This window comes from Trichomonascus vanleenenianus (genome assembly GCF_965637985.1).
Source record: "Trichomonascus vanleenenianus strain CLIB 3782 genome assembly, contig: TRVA0_037S, whole genome shotgun sequence".
In the NCBI taxonomy this organism is placed as follows: domain Eukaryota; kingdom Fungi; phylum Ascomycota; class Dipodascomycetes; order Dipodascales; family Trichomonascaceae; genus Blastobotrys; species Blastobotrys vanleenenianus.
Genome location: NW_027481850.1, coordinates 77,792 through 94,635, shown reverse-complemented (window position 1 = coordinate 94,635; position 16,844 = coordinate 77,792). Strand labels below are relative to the sequence as shown.

The 16,844-nt window shown below is 48.7% G+C and overlaps 6 protein-coding genes across 6 annotated transcripts; 3 read left to right on the top strand and 3 right to left on the bottom strand.

Annotated features, from left to right (window-relative positions):
- Nucleotides 1-486: 486 nt before the first annotated feature.
- RPL15B (ribosomal protein L15e) lies at nucleotides 487-1,098 on the bottom strand (the record flags this gene model as incomplete). Its single annotated transcript, XM_076686417.1, has 1 exon — nucleotides 487-1,098. The coding sequence occupies one exon, from the start codon at nucleotides 1,096-1,098 to the stop codon at nucleotides 487-489; it is 612 nt and encodes a 203-aa protein (XP_076539364.1).
- A 1,721-nt stretch (nucleotides 1,099-2,819) lies between these two features.
- TRVA0_037S00958 (uncharacterized protein) lies at nucleotides 2,820-3,499 on the top strand (the record flags this gene model as incomplete). The annotated part of the gene is made up of 2 exons (XM_076686416.1): nucleotides 2,820-2,997; nucleotides 3,087-3,499. 2 exons carry the CDS (start codon nucleotides 2,820-2,822, stop codon nucleotides 3,497-3,499), a joined length of 591 nt encoding a protein of 196 aa, XP_076539363.1.
- A 6,324-nt stretch (nucleotides 3,500-9,823) lies between these two features.
- Nucleotides 9,824-11,799, bottom strand: TRVA0_037S00936 (uncharacterized protein; the record flags this gene model as incomplete). Its single annotated transcript, XM_076686415.1, has 4 exons — nucleotides 9,824-11,367; nucleotides 11,412-11,513; nucleotides 11,571-11,666; nucleotides 11,721-11,799. The coding sequence occupies 4 exons, from the start codon at nucleotides 11,797-11,799 to the stop codon at nucleotides 9,824-9,826; spliced, it is 1,821 nt and encodes a 606-aa protein (XP_076539362.1).
- A 1,322-nt stretch (nucleotides 11,800-13,121) lies between these two features.
- Nucleotides 13,122-14,819, top strand: TRVA0_037S00914 (uncharacterized protein; the record flags this gene model as incomplete). The annotated part of the gene is made up of 2 exons (XM_076686414.1): nucleotides 13,122-13,211; nucleotides 13,269-14,819. The coding sequence occupies 2 exons, from the start codon at nucleotides 13,122-13,124 to the stop codon at nucleotides 14,817-14,819; spliced, it is 1,641 nt and encodes a 546-aa protein (XP_076539361.1).
- Nucleotides 14,820-14,930: 111 nt separating this feature from the next.
- NIF3 (uncharacterized protein) lies at nucleotides 14,931-15,856 on the bottom strand (the record flags this gene model as incomplete). The annotated part of the gene is made up of 2 exons (XM_076686413.1): nucleotides 14,931-15,757; nucleotides 15,817-15,856. The coding sequence occupies 2 exons, from the start codon at nucleotides 15,854-15,856 to the stop codon at nucleotides 14,931-14,933; spliced, it is 867 nt and encodes a 288-aa protein (XP_076539360.1).
- A 181-nt stretch (nucleotides 15,857-16,037) lies between these two features.
- BOL2 (Bol2p) lies at nucleotides 16,038-16,403 on the top strand (the record flags this gene model as incomplete). Its single annotated transcript, XM_076686412.1, has 3 exons — nucleotides 16,038-16,122; nucleotides 16,181-16,311; nucleotides 16,365-16,403. The coding sequence occupies 3 exons, from the start codon at nucleotides 16,038-16,040 to the stop codon at nucleotides 16,401-16,403; spliced, it is 255 nt and encodes an 84-aa protein (XP_076539359.1).
- Between the last annotated feature and the right edge of the window lie 441 nt (nucleotides 16,404-16,844).

The window sequence follows — 16,844 nt, the reverse complement described above, 5'->3', positions numbered from 1 at the left end:
AGGTTGGAGATCAAACCAGTCAATCTTGGGTGCAGTGGATCTTCTGCTAATCTCTGATTACGCTAAGGTCATCCCTTCGTGGACCCGGATGAGATCCAGTGCAATGATTGGCGGGACATTATATACTAGCTAATGAACATAACTTGAATAAACAATTGATTAGTACTTTCAGTACAGTAGCCAGTTGCATGCAATCAAATTTGAAGCTCTCGCAATTCTTTGAACGAGCCACCATCATTAAGAGCATATTCAAAAAAAAAATTAAGCGGAACGGGTACATTTTGTGAATGAGTATTTATCTCGTCAACTGTTAACAGCGTGTCAAAATTTCATGATTTGAACTCATCAATTTGTATGAGCAGCATAAATACTTTGTACTACGAGTTGTGATTTGTTCATATCAATGAGGTAACCGATTGCTTTTTGGTCTTTCATTATGTAAATTTTACAACAAAAGATAACCCCTTAACAAACAAGTCAAGAAGTTTATCGGTATCGCCACAAGGAAAGAGTGTTGTGTCGCTTCCAGGTCTTTCGTCGGCCGGCAGAGGTCTTGTTGAACAAGTGGCCCTTCTGGATACCACGGTTCTTCTTGCCAATGGCGGTGAGGCCTCGGGCCTCTCGGTGCTTGTGGACTGGGTTGACGATCCAGTTGATTCGTGGGTCTCGTCGAATGACCTTGTGGGATGGGTCGACAAGGACAACCTCGTAGAACTTGTAGGTGGCATCGGCACCAATGAAGTAGGAGTTGAGGACTCGCAAGTTTGGAGCTCGTCGGCCAACTCGCTCCTCAGCAGTAGCTCGCAGAGATCGCTGGTACTTGAGCTGGTTGACACCCATGTTGGTTGGCTTACCGTAGGTAGCACCCTTTGGCACAGGTCGCTTTCGGTTGCCTCGTCGGACTCGGATTCGGTAGATCACGTAGCCCTGCTTGGCCTTGTAGCCGAGCTTTCGAGCCTTCTCTGGGTAGGTTGGTCGTGGAGCTCGAGTGATGACATGCTGCTGTCGGTACTCGTAGACTCGGACTCGCTGCAAGAATCTGTGGATATCAGACTGCTTGTGTCGGTGGATCTCTTCAAGATACTTGTAGGCACCCATGGTTGATGATGGTTTGGTTGTCGAACTCTGGTGGTGGGTTGGAGAGGAAAATTCAATAATTTTCACTCTCACTACATTTTTTTTCCGCTTGGGAGTCTTCCTCCACCCATAGTGCGGGCACCACGCACTACGTATCCTCCCAACTTCTCTCCATTTCCGCTCTCCCCCCTTTTCTCTCTACCACTGAGCTTTCCTCCCAAAAGACCTCAACGGTCCATAGTACTGAGAATTACTGTTAAACTCCCAATTGCACAGTAAATGTCCACACGCTCCGTGACTGCACTTTTGAAACGTCCGAGCGGGGGCGCGACGATTAATGCGTGCTCCATTAACTACGTTGGCATAATACGAGCCGAATTAATGTACAAAACGTGCAGCTATTCACAGGAGAGGACCAAATCTAGAAAACCCGGAGCCTAGGACAATGAAATGATGGAGACATGCCAAGAGGATCCTTATTTGGAGAGTCCAGAGCCCCCAGACAATGAAATAGTGGTGGAATGCCCCCCTTTAGTACACCTGCGCCGTACAGGAAAGGCAGGGCAATCTGCAGCCATTCGTATAAGTCCGTGGGCTACAGCCATTTGAAGAGGCACGCTGCAGGGTAGGTAACACAGCCCCACTGTCTGCGGCGCTGTTTCGGACCAATCCCTCCGCGCAGCGGAGCCACGGGAGCTCGAGGGCTGGCCCTCGAAAAGCCACCAGCCCCAAGGCTTGGGACAGGTTCTAGGCCCTCCCTCCCTTAAGAAGCGTTGTTTCTAACAATAGAAGAGACGTGCCTACTCGCCTGAATCGGTTCAAACCTGATGGTTGGGTGGTACCGAGTACACGCAGAAAAGAGTGTAATGGTTTGCGGCCATGGCGTCATAGCTCTGAAAAAACGCGGTTTGGCGGATGCAGGCGTCCAACCCTATATGGCAACCTCTACATGAGTTTCTCCCTTGCTTTGCTAGTAGGCAGTGTTCCCTACGCTCGCGCCTATCTCGGGGTTGCTTGCATCTTACTCCTGTCGATCCCTACATATGCTGCATACACCACCTTCCCTATGGGACGATATGTAGCGCAGGGTCGTGGCCCATTGGGGCGAGTATGCCCTGTTACAGCATCTCACACAGACTCTTAACCATCGGTAGATGCGAGACCGGGGAGATTGCAAGTCTGAGCCACGATTTGAGATGCACAAGGAGTATGCGTAGCTGGTTGTGCATCTGCTTGACAAAACAATGGCCGGATGCCGACCATGGAAGACGTTGACGGCCCAACAAGAATGCCAGGAATAAGGGGTCCCCGGCATACCGTCGTAAAATTCAGCGCTTGTAAAGGCATGACGGCGGTATTTGCTGCGCTCGATGCAGGTTTCAATTGCTTTTCTGGGGAAAACATATACACATGTAGACCCATGTAGCACACATATCGACAACAATCACACATCAATCCACACTCGTGCATATTACAACCAAGCCACCATTCAATTGTGGACGCATTACGTCTGAAGAGGCATTTGTTTTGCCATGTTTTGTTTTGGCTCGTCCAAGTGCTGTACCTGAAGCCCGTTTTTTTCTGAGCAAGGGGGCTGGTCGTCTTTCAATTATAAAAGGACCCGTCTTCGCTGCCAATTGTTCTCTTCTCAGTCTAGTCTTGAGTACTACTATTCGAAACATTCGTTAAGAAGACTTGAAAAAGATTCACCTTTCTTTCTACTATAACTTATTAATATCATAATGTCTGCTGTCGCTTCTGCCGCTTCTGATATCTCTGCTGCCGCCTCTGGCGTCGCTACCACCTTGGCTGCTGCCGCGTCTGGTGCCTCTGCTGCTGTCAGTGGTGCCGCTGGCTCCGCCGCCGCCGGTGCCTCTGACGCCTCTGGGGCTGCTGGCTCTACCGTCGCCACTGTTCCAGGTAAGTTCCCTTTAATTGCCCACGTTTAATGGACTTGATTGTCCAAATGTCATGGGATGTGTGTGATTGGATGCTAACATGTAAAATAGCTACCGCTTCTGGTGCTGCTGCTTCTGGCGCTGGTGCCTCCGGTGCTTCCGGTGCTGCTGCCCCTACTGAGGCCGCCTCGGGTGCTGCCAGTGCCTCTGGTGCCGAGGCCTCTGGCTCCGGTTCTGAGGCCTCTGGCTCTGGTTCTGAGCCATCTGGCTCTGGCGCTGAGGCTTCTGGCTCTGGTGCTCTCCCATCCGAATCCGGCTCCTCTGAGGCTTCTGGCTCCGGCTCTGAGGCCTCTGGCTCTGCCGAGGCTACTGAATCTTCTTCTGAGCCATCTGCCTCTGGCCTGTCTTCTGGCAATTCTACCGCCTCTGGTGCCGAAAGTGCCGCCGTGGGCACTACTCCATCCAAGGCTCTCATTGGCCTTGCTGCTGTCATTGTGGCTTCCTTCGGCCTTACCGCCTTCTAAATACACTCACGGCACCAAAATGATGACTTCAGTTCTAATTGTACCTGTTATTGGGACTCTTTATATAATGATTTAAGAAAACAACATGTTTTGCATTACATGATACTCTATAACTTCGCTTTTAGCGGCCGGTATTGTCAAAAACCAGGTATTGGATGTATATCTGCGAAGATCCATGTATGACACCGAATTAGGAGTAACTGCGGAACCCCCTGTGTGGTGAATTTGAACCATTCCAGCCTCACCAATACGATGGAAAACCACTGAGCGCCTCATACGGCACCATTCCCGTCCTATTTCATAAGGTTCATTTGCAATATTAGCCGCATTCTTTCAAGAGACATACACGAGTTATTATCTTCCTTGGTACAGGTGTTTCATAATTGAAGACCATTGCTTGTTAACGTAGTTCGATAAAATTCATGTTTAATATGATAAAGGAAAACCAAAAACCAAAACCAACCGTTACTGACCAGGAGACTCTCTTGGATTTTATTGGAATGGCAATCTTTTAGCTCATTTGGACCTCACCACTGTCTTACCACATAAGGTAAGGAGAACTACTCGACACTGCCACATTTAATGGTCGGGTCTTCAGTCTTCAATCATTTAATCGAAGCTGTTGTTCTAAGTAAACATTTTAAACACACGAACCATACAAATAATTGTTGAACCCACAACTGGATCTCTTGTTAAGCGACAGCTACTGACCCCAGGCTCGCATCTGTGTTCCGCTTCGCAGAGACCTTATAGCTCGGATAGGGCCTCCGCGAAGCGGAGCTACGGGAGCTCGAGGGCTGGCCCTCGAATAACACCAAAAGAGGAGAGTATTAATGCCGTTAAACCCCTTTGAGTGCCCCGCTATGCGGAGAGTAGCCAAGTGAGTAAAGATGCGAAGAGCAGCCAGGCAAGCCGAGGTCTCTCCCTCGAAGAAAACCCTCTCAGATACATTTAAGGTATATAGCGCGAGATACCAATTGCCAGGTAGGAATTCGTCATCATGTGGGACATGTACAGTAGAGGCATACGTATACCATGTTGGCGTCGTGTTGTTCTCTTCTTACATGTCGTGTAGCTATTATGTATAATTGGACAACGCACAGTTGCAGAATAGTAATGCGGACCCTGAGAGAACGCAGCGCCAGCAATGATCATTGCATTCTTGTGAGGAATTTTTGTTGCCAAATCTACGAGAGGGTGCCATTAGCAAAAGGTTTTAGATCTGTTCCATTTTTATGCTGGTTACCTGAAACCGCCCAACGGCTATGTCTTACCCCAGGCCGTTGTATGGCGGGTTCCCAACTTCAGCGATTGGCGGGGCCACCGCTGTTTGGACGGGACGGGTGCTTCGTCTCTCTCTCTCTCTCTCTCTCTCCGACACGCAGGGACTGTGCGCATTGGGGGGGGGGGGCGTTCTGCCGAATGGGAATAATCCCGGGATGCAACTCAAAAAATGCATGGGTTGGCACACGGCTGCTCCGGTTGCTTGTGGGGACATCTATACCCGAACCACGACTCCTTGGACACTCAGTGGTACGTTGAAGAGTCCGCCGGATATGTATGAGATATAATTTTTGAGGCATACCCATGCTGGCGTTATTCTATGTATACGTGTTCCTGAGTTGCAACCATTATGCAAATCGTTGAATGCCATTGATGTCCAATAACAATCATTGTTCTGCTATCATGCAGGCAATACGAGAACTACATACATACATACTACTGCGTATAATGTCGCTCAATGGTATTATATATGAAAGAGCTGGTTTCAGAGGACTCTTTGGGCGCTCGACATAAAACATTACAAGACATTACTATTCACAATATTATAATCTCCTAGATACCCTTCTCCTTTTGGCTTCGTCCACAGATATTAAACAAATGTACTATACATGAATGGGCCCGTGATGGCTAATCCCAGCTTAGCTATATTGCCCAGTCACTTCAGGCACGGTGCCCAATTCGGCAAATCGCAGAGCATAATAATGGTGATAATGCGACCATCAAAATAGATAACTACGCCGAATAGAATAGCTGTGCGATTTCCTTTTTCTTTTCTTTTCTCTTTTTCGTTTTCTTTTATTGTCGCTGATAGTAGTAGTTGGACGAGCCTCCGGCCGAAGAGGCCCCTGATCTGGAACCGCCACGCGACTTCGACGTCTGGTAGCTGCTTGTTGGTGGGGAGGTCGGGCCCGGCCGCAGCCGCAGCATTGTCGTTCGGTTCTGCTTCATAAAGGTCTAGTTACACGGTTAGTATAGGCCCAAAGAATGCTCCAGGTGTAATTGCTTACCCGCAGTTGTGCATCGAATTCCTGCCGCTCTCTTCCGGTTAGATATGGCTCCCATATCTGGCGCTGATTCAGCGAGTCCGTGTATTCATATGGGGCCAACAGCCGGATCTCGTCCGACGACGTGGGATGCGAATGGATCTGATGGTGCACTTGCCGGTTAATTGCTGCTTGATTGTGCCGGTACCATTCTTGCCAAGTTTCTATCGGATGCCTGCTAGAGCTGTACGGAGGAAGGGATATGCGAGGCATAATTTATGGATTCTGGTGCTTCCGATACTTTTGTGAAGGGGGACTCAGGGATCTTTCGTCGGTTCTGCAGATAGCTATGAATGTTTGTGTGGGTATCTAGGCTCCTGATCGAGTCGCCGAGTTCGTCAATTGAATGCAATATGCAAATAGAGGAGGAAATAGATGCAAGCTGGTTTCTGGGTTGTAATGGGGGATATCTCAAAGCAACGATAGACTGCTTAACATATTATGGCGAATATAACGGATGTATGCATGAGAGGTCAAGAACGACTTAGAGACTTATAATCTGCCAGAGCCGTTTCGATAGTCCGCTGTTCTTGTTTCTTTGTGATAAAAAAAATTTGCTTAAGTGTATACGGTGGGATGTCTAAGCAATACTCACTGGAGGACAATTGGCAATTGCCAGAACAAGAGTCAGCAGTGGCACTTGATAGGAAGACTGGAGGGGAAGACTGGGAGTCACACCGGAAACAGTAGGTTCTCGCTATATATTTATATGTTTTCCTTCTAGGAAAAGCATAGTTAACATATGCAAAACCGGTTGAAGAAGATCCAAGAAGGTGACAAAAAGTAATCAAAGAAAAAAAATAAAAAAATAAAAATGAAGGAAAGGAGGGATGTACCGGTAGTTCAAAAGCAAGTTGGAGTGGTACTTTCATTTATACGTACACAGTATTACAGATGATAGTAGGGAACGCATATTTCTTCTTAGTACAACCCAGCACTGCGCACGTCCTAATGAATCTAATGCACAGCGGAACGACATTAACACCTAGATCCTCTCTCTCGCGGGCATTGCTTTTGGATTAGAACGTTCAGCATCAGAAGGGCTTATTCCGTATCGTCCAAAAGCAAACCCACCGACTGGTTGGGGAGCTTATTCCATTGCAGAACGGACTGCAGCGAAGTCAATTGGCGAGCCTTTCATAATGTACCGTCGAAATCTATAGTGGAGACTAACAGGAAAGCTCCAAATGTCACCCCTCCCTTCCCGCTCCAGGCTTTTGGCACTATCCTCAATGACAAAAAGGTTATAAGTAAATATAAGAAACTGCTAAACTATTTGTAATAATAGCGTATGCGAAAAGAAAACCGCTTCACAGGAGAGGAAAAAAAAAGCTACGCAACACTGAAAAGCGCAGCTGCATTTTCCTGGCAATCAGTACATTAGTAAAAGAGTGACCCTCCCCTCCCCCCACCACAAAAAGTTGAAACGGTGAAATCCAGTACCATGGTACCCCCATAACGGCTGAGAATGAAAACCAAACAACTGCCTGAAGAGCTTCAGTGCCATGAAGTTTGGTTTCTTCACCTTCCCTACATTGAAATGTAGTCCGAGTCCTGCGCTTGGGCCACCCGACCAGCCACCCGAATATTTGTGTGATGGAGAGGGTATAAAATGCCACTGTACAACGTTGCACATACTTGCAGATCGTCAACGGCGCCGGCATTTTTGTTTCGTCTCTTTGGAGACTCAAGCCATTCAGCTCTTTTCTCAGGGGGTGCTGTATAGTCGCGGACCTCGGTATGGGTGACACTGTTGTACCGATGTCCTGACAGAATACGCTTTGAACTGTCCAAAGGATCAGGGTCTGCGAGATGAGGATAACTGTCCCCTACCATGACACTTAAAAAAATAAAGTTGTAGCAAAGCCACATTTTGACACCCGATTTAATCTGCGAGGACTCCTGTCGCCAAAGTCCGTCAACGGGCCGCACCGTTCATGCGTCCACTACAGGGAGGTCGAGATATGAGATGACTATACTTTATATTTTTTTTGGAAATATAGAGCAACAGTTTGCAAGATCCAAGAGATGGGGAATGGCTCTGGATCTACAGTTTTTGACTATGAAGATACTGTAGAACTAATCGACAAAACAAAAATAAAATTTACAAATTAATGTACCATCTCTTACCAATTTCCAATGAAGAAAAATAAATCAACCACTGATCTACACAGTCTATTTGGTAATCCGTCACCCGGAGTTACACGTATTGCCGGTTTTGCAAATGCAACCCAGACGGGCCCATAAGCTTTCCACTCATGCGTTCTCAAAATGTAACTCTGTATAGCCTCTTCTATGTTGGTCGCTTATCGCGCTCGGATATCCACACGCGGGCAGCTTTTCGCGCATCAAGGGAGAAAAGCGTGTAGAAATAAAATTGTAAGACTGTCACCACCGACGTCAGTGCGTTCCTCGCGACAACCCCGACAGGTTGCTTGTCCTGAATGTTTCCTTTAGACACGTACACCATTCTTGTGACGAAAGGTGCAGAACCGGGGGCGCCCACGCTTTATAACGGCGCGAGGAAAAAAAAAAGTTTCAGGGCAGCCCAAAGCAGTAATTTTCTTCTCAGGGGTAACCGGGCCCGGACAACCGTAAGACTTCCGAACGATCAAATTGACGGGCAATCTGGACCTCCATCGTTTCGGATACTTCAGCACATATGTGCACCTGCTATCAAGTCCTGCTTGTCGCGGAACGAACATCAGGGTATGGTGATGATATGGGCATACGAAGGTTGTGCGAAGGGCAGCATAACCGGTGGTTCGCTGGGCCGACTGTGAATAATATTACCGGGTAGATCAAGGCTACAACTTTTTTTTTTTAGTTCTTTACTACGACTCGCCTACGATCGTCCTCTCTCCGCTTCAGCTAGGTGGTTGGAATTCCAAAAGTTTTAAAATATTCGGACGCTACTGCCCCACCAACCCCTCGTCAAAAATCCCACACGGTAATTCTATGTGGGTCAATATACCCAAGCCCTATAGGTGATGCCGATATTTCAGTCTTATATGGCACAAAGTTGGACCATCCCAGCCCTCTCAAGCTGCGAAGGAACACCATGCCAAGGTTGATAGCATGTTCCGAGAAGGCCAAAGTTCTACGTGTAGTAAAGGTTCACGGACAGACGGTAGTCAAGAATCGACAACGCACAGCGCGGAAACTCACATAGTGTATTGAAACATCCACCTGCACTCGTTTCTTTTCCAGTTAGCCATTTAGGTAATGCAGATTGACGGGATCTTGCAGAGCATACCAAGAGGCAACGGAGCTGTTTCAGAGCACATGCTGTCAATGTCCGCTGGTCTCCCTTCTACTGATCCGTGCCCATTGGCAACCGTTGAGGGACAGGAGACTAAGTGCGATCTGCGACACTCCTTCGAGCCACGGTGTGCTACGGCTGAGTGCGCATTCGGGACGCGTAATGGATCTTGTACGCCTTATGCAGTCCATGCCGTTAGAACTGGTCGCACAGTCATGTATATGGGCCACCGTCTCTAGAAAGAAAAAAAAAAAAGCGTAGCGATGGGGTTTGGAAAAGTTCTAGGCGCATTACGCCTGAACATGATGGACCCTGGCCCAAAATTGAGTGCAATTTATCAACACCTAGTGTAGCTTTTATTGCGCTATTGCATGGACCTACTTCTGGACAGTTCAATCTCACTTATACTGGAAGGGAATCGACTAAGGTTACACTACTACGACCCAAGCTAGTATAGTTATGCTATGTTTAGCCACCTGCTGCGCCGTTGAGAAATTAAAGGCACTCCTGAATTTTATGCTTCTTACCTAGCCTCCTATTTGTCTCCAACCCTGTTTCGTATCTACGCCTGAATCATTTGAATATTTAAAAGTAAATTTCTTGTACGAAGTGCAGCTACGGAAGCTCGAGGGCTGGGCGTCGAGGACACTTCACTGCCTCCTGCCTGGGCAGTGTAGTGCAATTGTCTCCACCCCCTAGGGTTTCACCGATGCTGAAGTTTAATTAGCATAGCTTTTAAAGATCTTCGTCCTCGTCTTCAATTTCCATCTCGTCATCGTCGTCCTCATCAAAATGAGAGACTTCGTCAATGTCTGGTTTTTCATGCTTTGCCAGCACCGGACCCTCTTCGGCTACGGTCTTGCTAACTGAGGAGCTCGTCGTGCGGATAAAGCTCCGCTCGTCAGCCTCTTGGCACAGCTCAATGAGCTCCTCCCTGTTGAGCTTTGCGAATTGCTCGGACCGCACGACCTGGCCCCATCGCCTCATGCACAACATGGCAGCATTGCGCCGTAGCACCGGTTCGTGAGCCTGGCCAGCGAAGCGCCAAACAGAGACAATGTCCGAGTGGTTCAGGCTCGCCTGGGAGACAAACTCGAGGCACAGCTTTCGCAGCCTAGGCAACTCGTAAAGATTGGACAGAATAAGCAGGCCCATTGCCTCCTCAACAGTACAGCCCTCAATGGAGTCGCGATACATGTACTCAACTAGCCGTCGCACCCACGACAACGGCTCGGGAATGTGCAGCCGGCGCGTCTGGAACTCGGCCATGCCACTGGCGACAATGCGCTTGAAGTGTGGCCAGCGCGCCGCCAAAACTGCCATGTGAACAGGGATAGGCTCCGATACGGCGTAGTCTTTTGCCTGGGCAGACAGGACGTTGTACTCCGGCCTCTCATCGCCAGCAATGGCCGTGACCTCAAAGTCGCACATTTGCGACTCTTTGTAGAATTTGTACATGTCATGCCCGATTGTGCCCAGTTGCTCGCGCTGAGGGCCAAGCGCGCTCTTTTCAAGGTACCCATAGTTCGACAGGTCAATGGTGAGCACTTTGGTGACCACCTCTTCGGAGGTCTCGACATCACCCGTCTCTACGGGATGGCCGAGGAGGATGACCTTAGTACCATGCGCAATCATGTGATACCAGTGGCACGATGCAAAGTACTCAGAGCAGTCTTCCATGAGTGAACGCCAGTTGACAGCGTCCATATCAAGGCAGGTTATCCGGCTGCCCGACGTATCGCCAATGGGGCCCGGCGTGACCACTTCGAGCATGGTTCCACTTACACCCGAACCGTAGAACCTAACGCCTGTGCTGGCACCAGACGAATAGGACGAAGGGGACTGGGCCGTAATGTTTACAGTGCCAATTGCGTCCGTCTCGAAGTCGTACCAGGTGACCTCCGACACACGGTCGCGGTCCGGAGTGAACCCTCCAAAAGCCCAGAGCCGGTTGTTGTGCATGGTAACGCTGTGGTCGAACCTAGCCACGAACGGGATGGGCGAGCTCCATGTCTCCTGCACGAGATCAAACACGTATATTTCGTCAGACACTTGTTTGTGTTCGTCGAGACCGCCGGAGATGACAAGTTTCGTGCCATCTTCGGATATGCATGCGGCGTGCCTCGATCTCCGCGGCAGCTCCTCCTCGGATTCTTCTTCTACAGGAGTCCATTCGTCCCGGTCGAGGTCGTAGTAGAATATAGAGCTTGTAGCGTTGGTATTTTCCTCCTCACCCCCATAAACGATTACCTTACCGCGGTGGAAGATGGATGTGTGTCCTATCTTGTTAGTTGATAGCGATAACGATAACGGATCAACTTACCACACCTGGCCGTGGGGACAAATCTATTAGCATAAGGGTTTGCGGAAGCCCTTTTAGTCCATTCTCCAGTTTGGAGATCGAGAACCTTGACATTGTTATCCACTAAATAAAAAAAGTGTTAGCAAGTCTTATCTCGGAGCTACCCCTGAGCTCACATACTTTCATCGGTAAACTTATCAAAGCCTCCAAACATAAAAATCCTCTCATCGTCGGTGATCGCGACCGAAGAGCTTAGATGTATATTTTCCGTCGACCCTATTTCTCATTTGTTAGTGTACCGTCTTCCCTCAGTTATCAGTTGTAACTCACCGAGGACTGTTAGTAGGCTGGTCCCATCTGGGGGATCGACTGGTACCTGATGGCACCTGGGAAGTGTGGGAACTGACATCTGGCTATGCTATCAAGGGCAATTACTTGCCAGAGACGTAAAATACAAAAGCTCAAAGGTCTCTACCTGTCAGCAATAAAGTCTGACGTTCCTCAAGGGCTCGGTGGTTATCGAATAAGATCCAACCGTCGATGACTAAGCGAGAGCGAGAATCTATCCTCCTCTCGCGGGTATGTAATTTTTTATCCGAAAAATCAAAGGCTGGGGACTCAAATAGTCCTGTAAACAGTCTAGGGTATATCCAGTCCGGGTTGTGTGACCTCTGTGCGTCTTAACCAACCTCTTCAAAGCACTCTCTCTGCTCCGTTCGTTGCGCTGTGGAGTGTGTGGTGCCTGCCTTTCCCTTATGCGCGGAGGGCGCCGACCCACCGGAGAGGAAAAAAAAATTGTCTGTCGGCACGGAGTTCCGAGGGGAACCCACAAAAAGTTTCCGGGACGGCACTTGCTGTTTTGGGTGTACAGCCGATGAGCCTGTTGTTCAGCCGCACTATCGATATAACTGATTAACGCGCTGCCCTACGCGTATATAACACGGGTTTCGACGAGAAAGTTGGGCCTGTAATTCTGTATAGCCGAGAAATTTCGCGCATTTTAGTAAGTTGTAACTTTAGGCTGGAATATATTGTACTGCGGGTAGCTTTGGAAGGGGAGGAGCTTTTGCCGAGGGAATCTGGGGTGATAGGAAGGACTGAACAAACCTTTATGGAATCGACTTCGTTGCCGTAATCGTTTTAAATCATTGACTCTTCTAATTCCATGCAAGTAGGATATTGAAAAAGAGACTTAGTTAGTTAGAAAGTGAGCTGCGTAAGTCGCGAAGTGATTAGGAGCGGATATCCGTAGGTGTAGTAATTACCAATGGACGCGTGAAAGAGTGACATCGCGTTTAATTAGCATTATATTGAATAAACCCAGAGTCCTGGCATTGTGTTTACAAATTACTAGGCCGTATATAAAGTCAATGTATCCCAGTTGTGCCCATAGTCACCTCACATGGTTCCGGTTCGCGCTGGAGGAGTGTGGGCATATTTTGCGTTTTGTACCAGCGACACATTTTCATCGGCACAACTCACACTTTTTTTACTCCCGGTCTCCTCCAACAAGGATCCGCCTTTGGAAGAAGCGTGCACAGTTTGGCTATGGCTACCTCTGTGATGGATATACCGAAGCATTTGAGTACTGAGGACCAGTCCCAGCCCTCTGAGAGCACGGTGACCGAGAATCGCGATTCGCAGGATCGATCCGCTGCTAATGACACCCCACTAAAGGCGCCTTTAGAGGGCGATAAACCTTTGGGTGGCAATACAAATCAGCAAAATAGCATGCCGAACGACGCGTCGAACGGCTCGCACAACGCTTCTTCAATAACTGTCCCTCCAGTTGTCCCTCCAGCTGTCCACACTGCCCCACAAGTATGTTGTTACCCTTTTCCGTTTGGTTTCAAGACTAACAGGAGATCAATCTAATAGCCGGCTGTGCGTAGATCTACTCGAGTTCGAACGAGCACGACATTCTACGAGCCCCAGCCGATTCCTCTTCGAAGCAGCGGCAAGTCGAAGAAGAGTAAACCGGATAAGAAGAAGGGCGAAAAGGCAGACGATACGCCCAAAAAGCGACCGACAGCCCCCGAAAAGAAAGATACTCCGAGCAAAAAACCCAAAAAACAAGAGCCGGTCGTTCTGCCGCCAGAATTCAACTTAGTGCCGTGTATTTACCCGGAGGATATCCTGCTTAAAAGACTGGTGATCCGAGAATTCTTCATTCGGTTCGAGCCCCTGTGCCGACTCCCTGTGAGACACAGCTCGGCAATTAATGACCCCACTGGAGAGTGGAGCAACTACTTGTACAAGTCTGTTATTACCTCGTGCCTCAAGATTGTCCTCAACGATTCCTTCCCATTGATATCCCAGCCTAAGGCGCGGTTGCAAGAGTTTGAACGGACCAATGCCGACTCGCGGAAGCTCTGGGTGGGCCTGCGGGAGTATCTAGTTGAGGCTGAGGTCGAAAGACAACAGCGGGATGCGGCCGCTGCTGCGGCAGCTTTGCCAGCCAGCAAAAGGGAGGAGAGCCAATCCGTAGAGCCTGAACTGCCTCCGCCTGATATCCCACAGCTGGCATTGCAAAAGTACGGGGAGATCCCAGAAGACGACGAAATTGCCACAGAGCGCTACCGTGTACAGGTAATAACTGATCTCGTTCACCTCGCGACCACGACCGAAACTATTCGCATAGAGCTGCAAGAAGATTTTGAGCGCACTCGCCAGGTGAACCAGCAGATGCAGAATGAGGTCAAGAATCTCAAAACCGCGTGGGAGACACTAGCCAAGAAAATGATGGACAACAAGCCCGCAGATGGCGAGCCATTAAAGCGATGGCGCGACAAGTTTGCTGCGGCCAGAGTGTCGTCGCAGTCCAAGATCCTGCAAACCGAAGCACAGTACTACTACCAACTGAGAAAGCTCAATTCCCGGGCTGCGAGTATAGGCGTGGACACGCTTGGTAACGAGTACTGGCTTCTGCAGCAGAAGGCTAAGGATATGAAGTCGTGGGGCTCGTGGATCTTCGTTATCAAGGCGTCTAAGCTCACACACCCCAGCGGCGAGTACGTGAAGGACGAGAAAATGGACGAGGTGCTCGATCCAGCAGGCCACCAGAACCAAAACAAATCTATTTATTACATTTCTGACAAGCAGCAGATGCGCCAGCTGGCCACGTGGATCAAGCACCACCAGGTCAAGCAGCTCCATAAGATAGAATTGATGGAGAAGAAGCGCATCAGCGACTTGAAGAAGGAAGCCAAGAAAAAGGAGGCGGGCAAAAAGGAAATGGCCAATGGGACCGAAAACGGTCCAGAGCCATCAGTAAATGGCAAGCCCGAGGGCGACGACAGCGAAGCTGGCGAAGCTTCGTCGCTCGAGATGATGCAGCTGCCGAATCTGAGCAAGAATCCATCCCCTTTGGTCAAGGAGATCCTGCGCTTCGTGGAGTATGTTAACGAAGAGAACGATATCCGATTGTAACATTAGCCGCCTAAATATACATATGGATATTCTTTTGCACTGCAATAAAATAAATACACTATTCTGCTGGTCCGTTTATCCAGCGGGTCCTTATGGAAGGTAGATAACTTGCTATACAATCTCCAGCGGGTCCTTATCGAATTTGCTGATCTCGACGGTAACTGGTCCGTCGTGCTGTGCCTGCAGCTCCTTCAAAAGCTGGGCCCGGAAGGTCTTCAAGAACCCTCGCTCGGTGTTGGAGTGTCCACACACGATAGCGCTCTTGCCGCTCTCAACCAAATGGAGCGCCTCGTGGTGGCCTAACTCTCCGGTGAAGTGAACGTCTGCATCAACTCCTCGCAGGACAGAGCCGCCGGATCCCGCACAGATAGCCACTGATCGAACAGCCTTCGTGTTGTCTCTGTGCTCTGCAGCGTATGCAACCTGGATTCTCGGCATGTTTAGCCCTTCCTTGACCCGTTTAACAAGCTCGAACATAGCAATTGGCTCGGCAAGCTTGACTACTCGACCCATGCCAGCCCCCTCGAAGCCAGGTACACCAGTGGGCTCAACAGGAGCCTGCTCGGCCACACTGCCGTTGGCTACAATACCCACGAGCCAGTCGTTCACGCCGCCTACAGCGGCATCCACGGCAGTATGAGGGCAGTAGACGCTGATACCGGCTCTAGCCAGCTTGAGCAGGGACCGCTGCTGAGAATCCTCGGGGGTAATGGACTTGAGGCCTCGGAAGATAAACGGGTGGTAAGCCATGACCATTGAGGCGTTCTGCTTAATTGCTTCATCGCAGACTGCCGTGGTCAGGTCAATGGTAAGCAGTACTTTGAGTGTCTCGTTTTCCGCTGAAGCGCTGGCACTATCACTGTCCAAGGCAGCCCCAAGAATGAGGCCCGTATTATCCCACGAAGCGTCAGCCAATTCCTTTGGGTAGAGCTTCTGAACTACAGTTTAACAAATCAGCAAACCAAATATCTCGCTATGAACATGGTGAGTAACTTACTAGCGCCGGTAATCAATTGAACTGCTCTTTTAGAAGCCATTTTTTTTCCTTTGATCCAATAGGAAGGGCTATTTTTCAGTATGTCTCTCACGATCGGTGCTGGGCACGCTCTCTCTATACCTTTTCATGCTGGGACATAATATACGCTCCCTACTTAGCGTCATTTATACCTTATTAGTAGCGGCCAGCTTTCTCTCCGAACGACACTGAATTTTGGCTAAATGAGCGGGCTAACTAGTCAATATCTCGATACTGCTATCCGTGAGCGTATCGGCGCCACTCACGTTGAGGTCGTCGACGTGTCTGGTATGTTCGTCTCTAATCAATCTGATAACTTTTTGTTACTAATTGGGTAATTGTTTAGGCGGATGTGGACAAGCCTTTGAGGTTGTAATCGTATCACCGCAATTTCAGGGCAAGAATCGATTGATGCGACATCGAATGGTCAACAATGCCTTGAAGGAGGAAATTGCTCAGATTCATGCTTTTACCCAGGTAAGTCAATATTTTTCGGAAGGACAGAACGGGCACTAATAATGCATATGTAGAAAAACTTTACTGAAGCAGAGTGGCAGGCTAAACAGTAGAAGAAATTGCCATCACGAATAAGCGTTTCTCCTCGATGGAGGTATCCTTGCGGTGATCTGATAATGTGTAATATTCAACCATTTGGTACATATGAACTACTGTAACAGTATTGTACATGTAATATATGTACAGATAGTTACTGCTATATCCGTAGGTAATTATTGCTGTGTACCTTAGGCAGCTGTTATCAATTGCATTTCATTACAATATTGATGTGTGCACCCCTGGTAGCTATACTGCCAGATACTATCGTAGAGGATCCTTTCCCATTAGAAAGACTTACGTATAGGTATACGCCATTTAGAGAAATATTATTTGATTTTGCACGTGCCCACTTAACAATTGTACAAAAGACTAGGCATTTCTTTGAGCCCTTCGCCTAGGGTTTAGGTTAATCCAAAGTCTGGGCCTTCAGCTACTTCAATTCCCTACGAGATCCA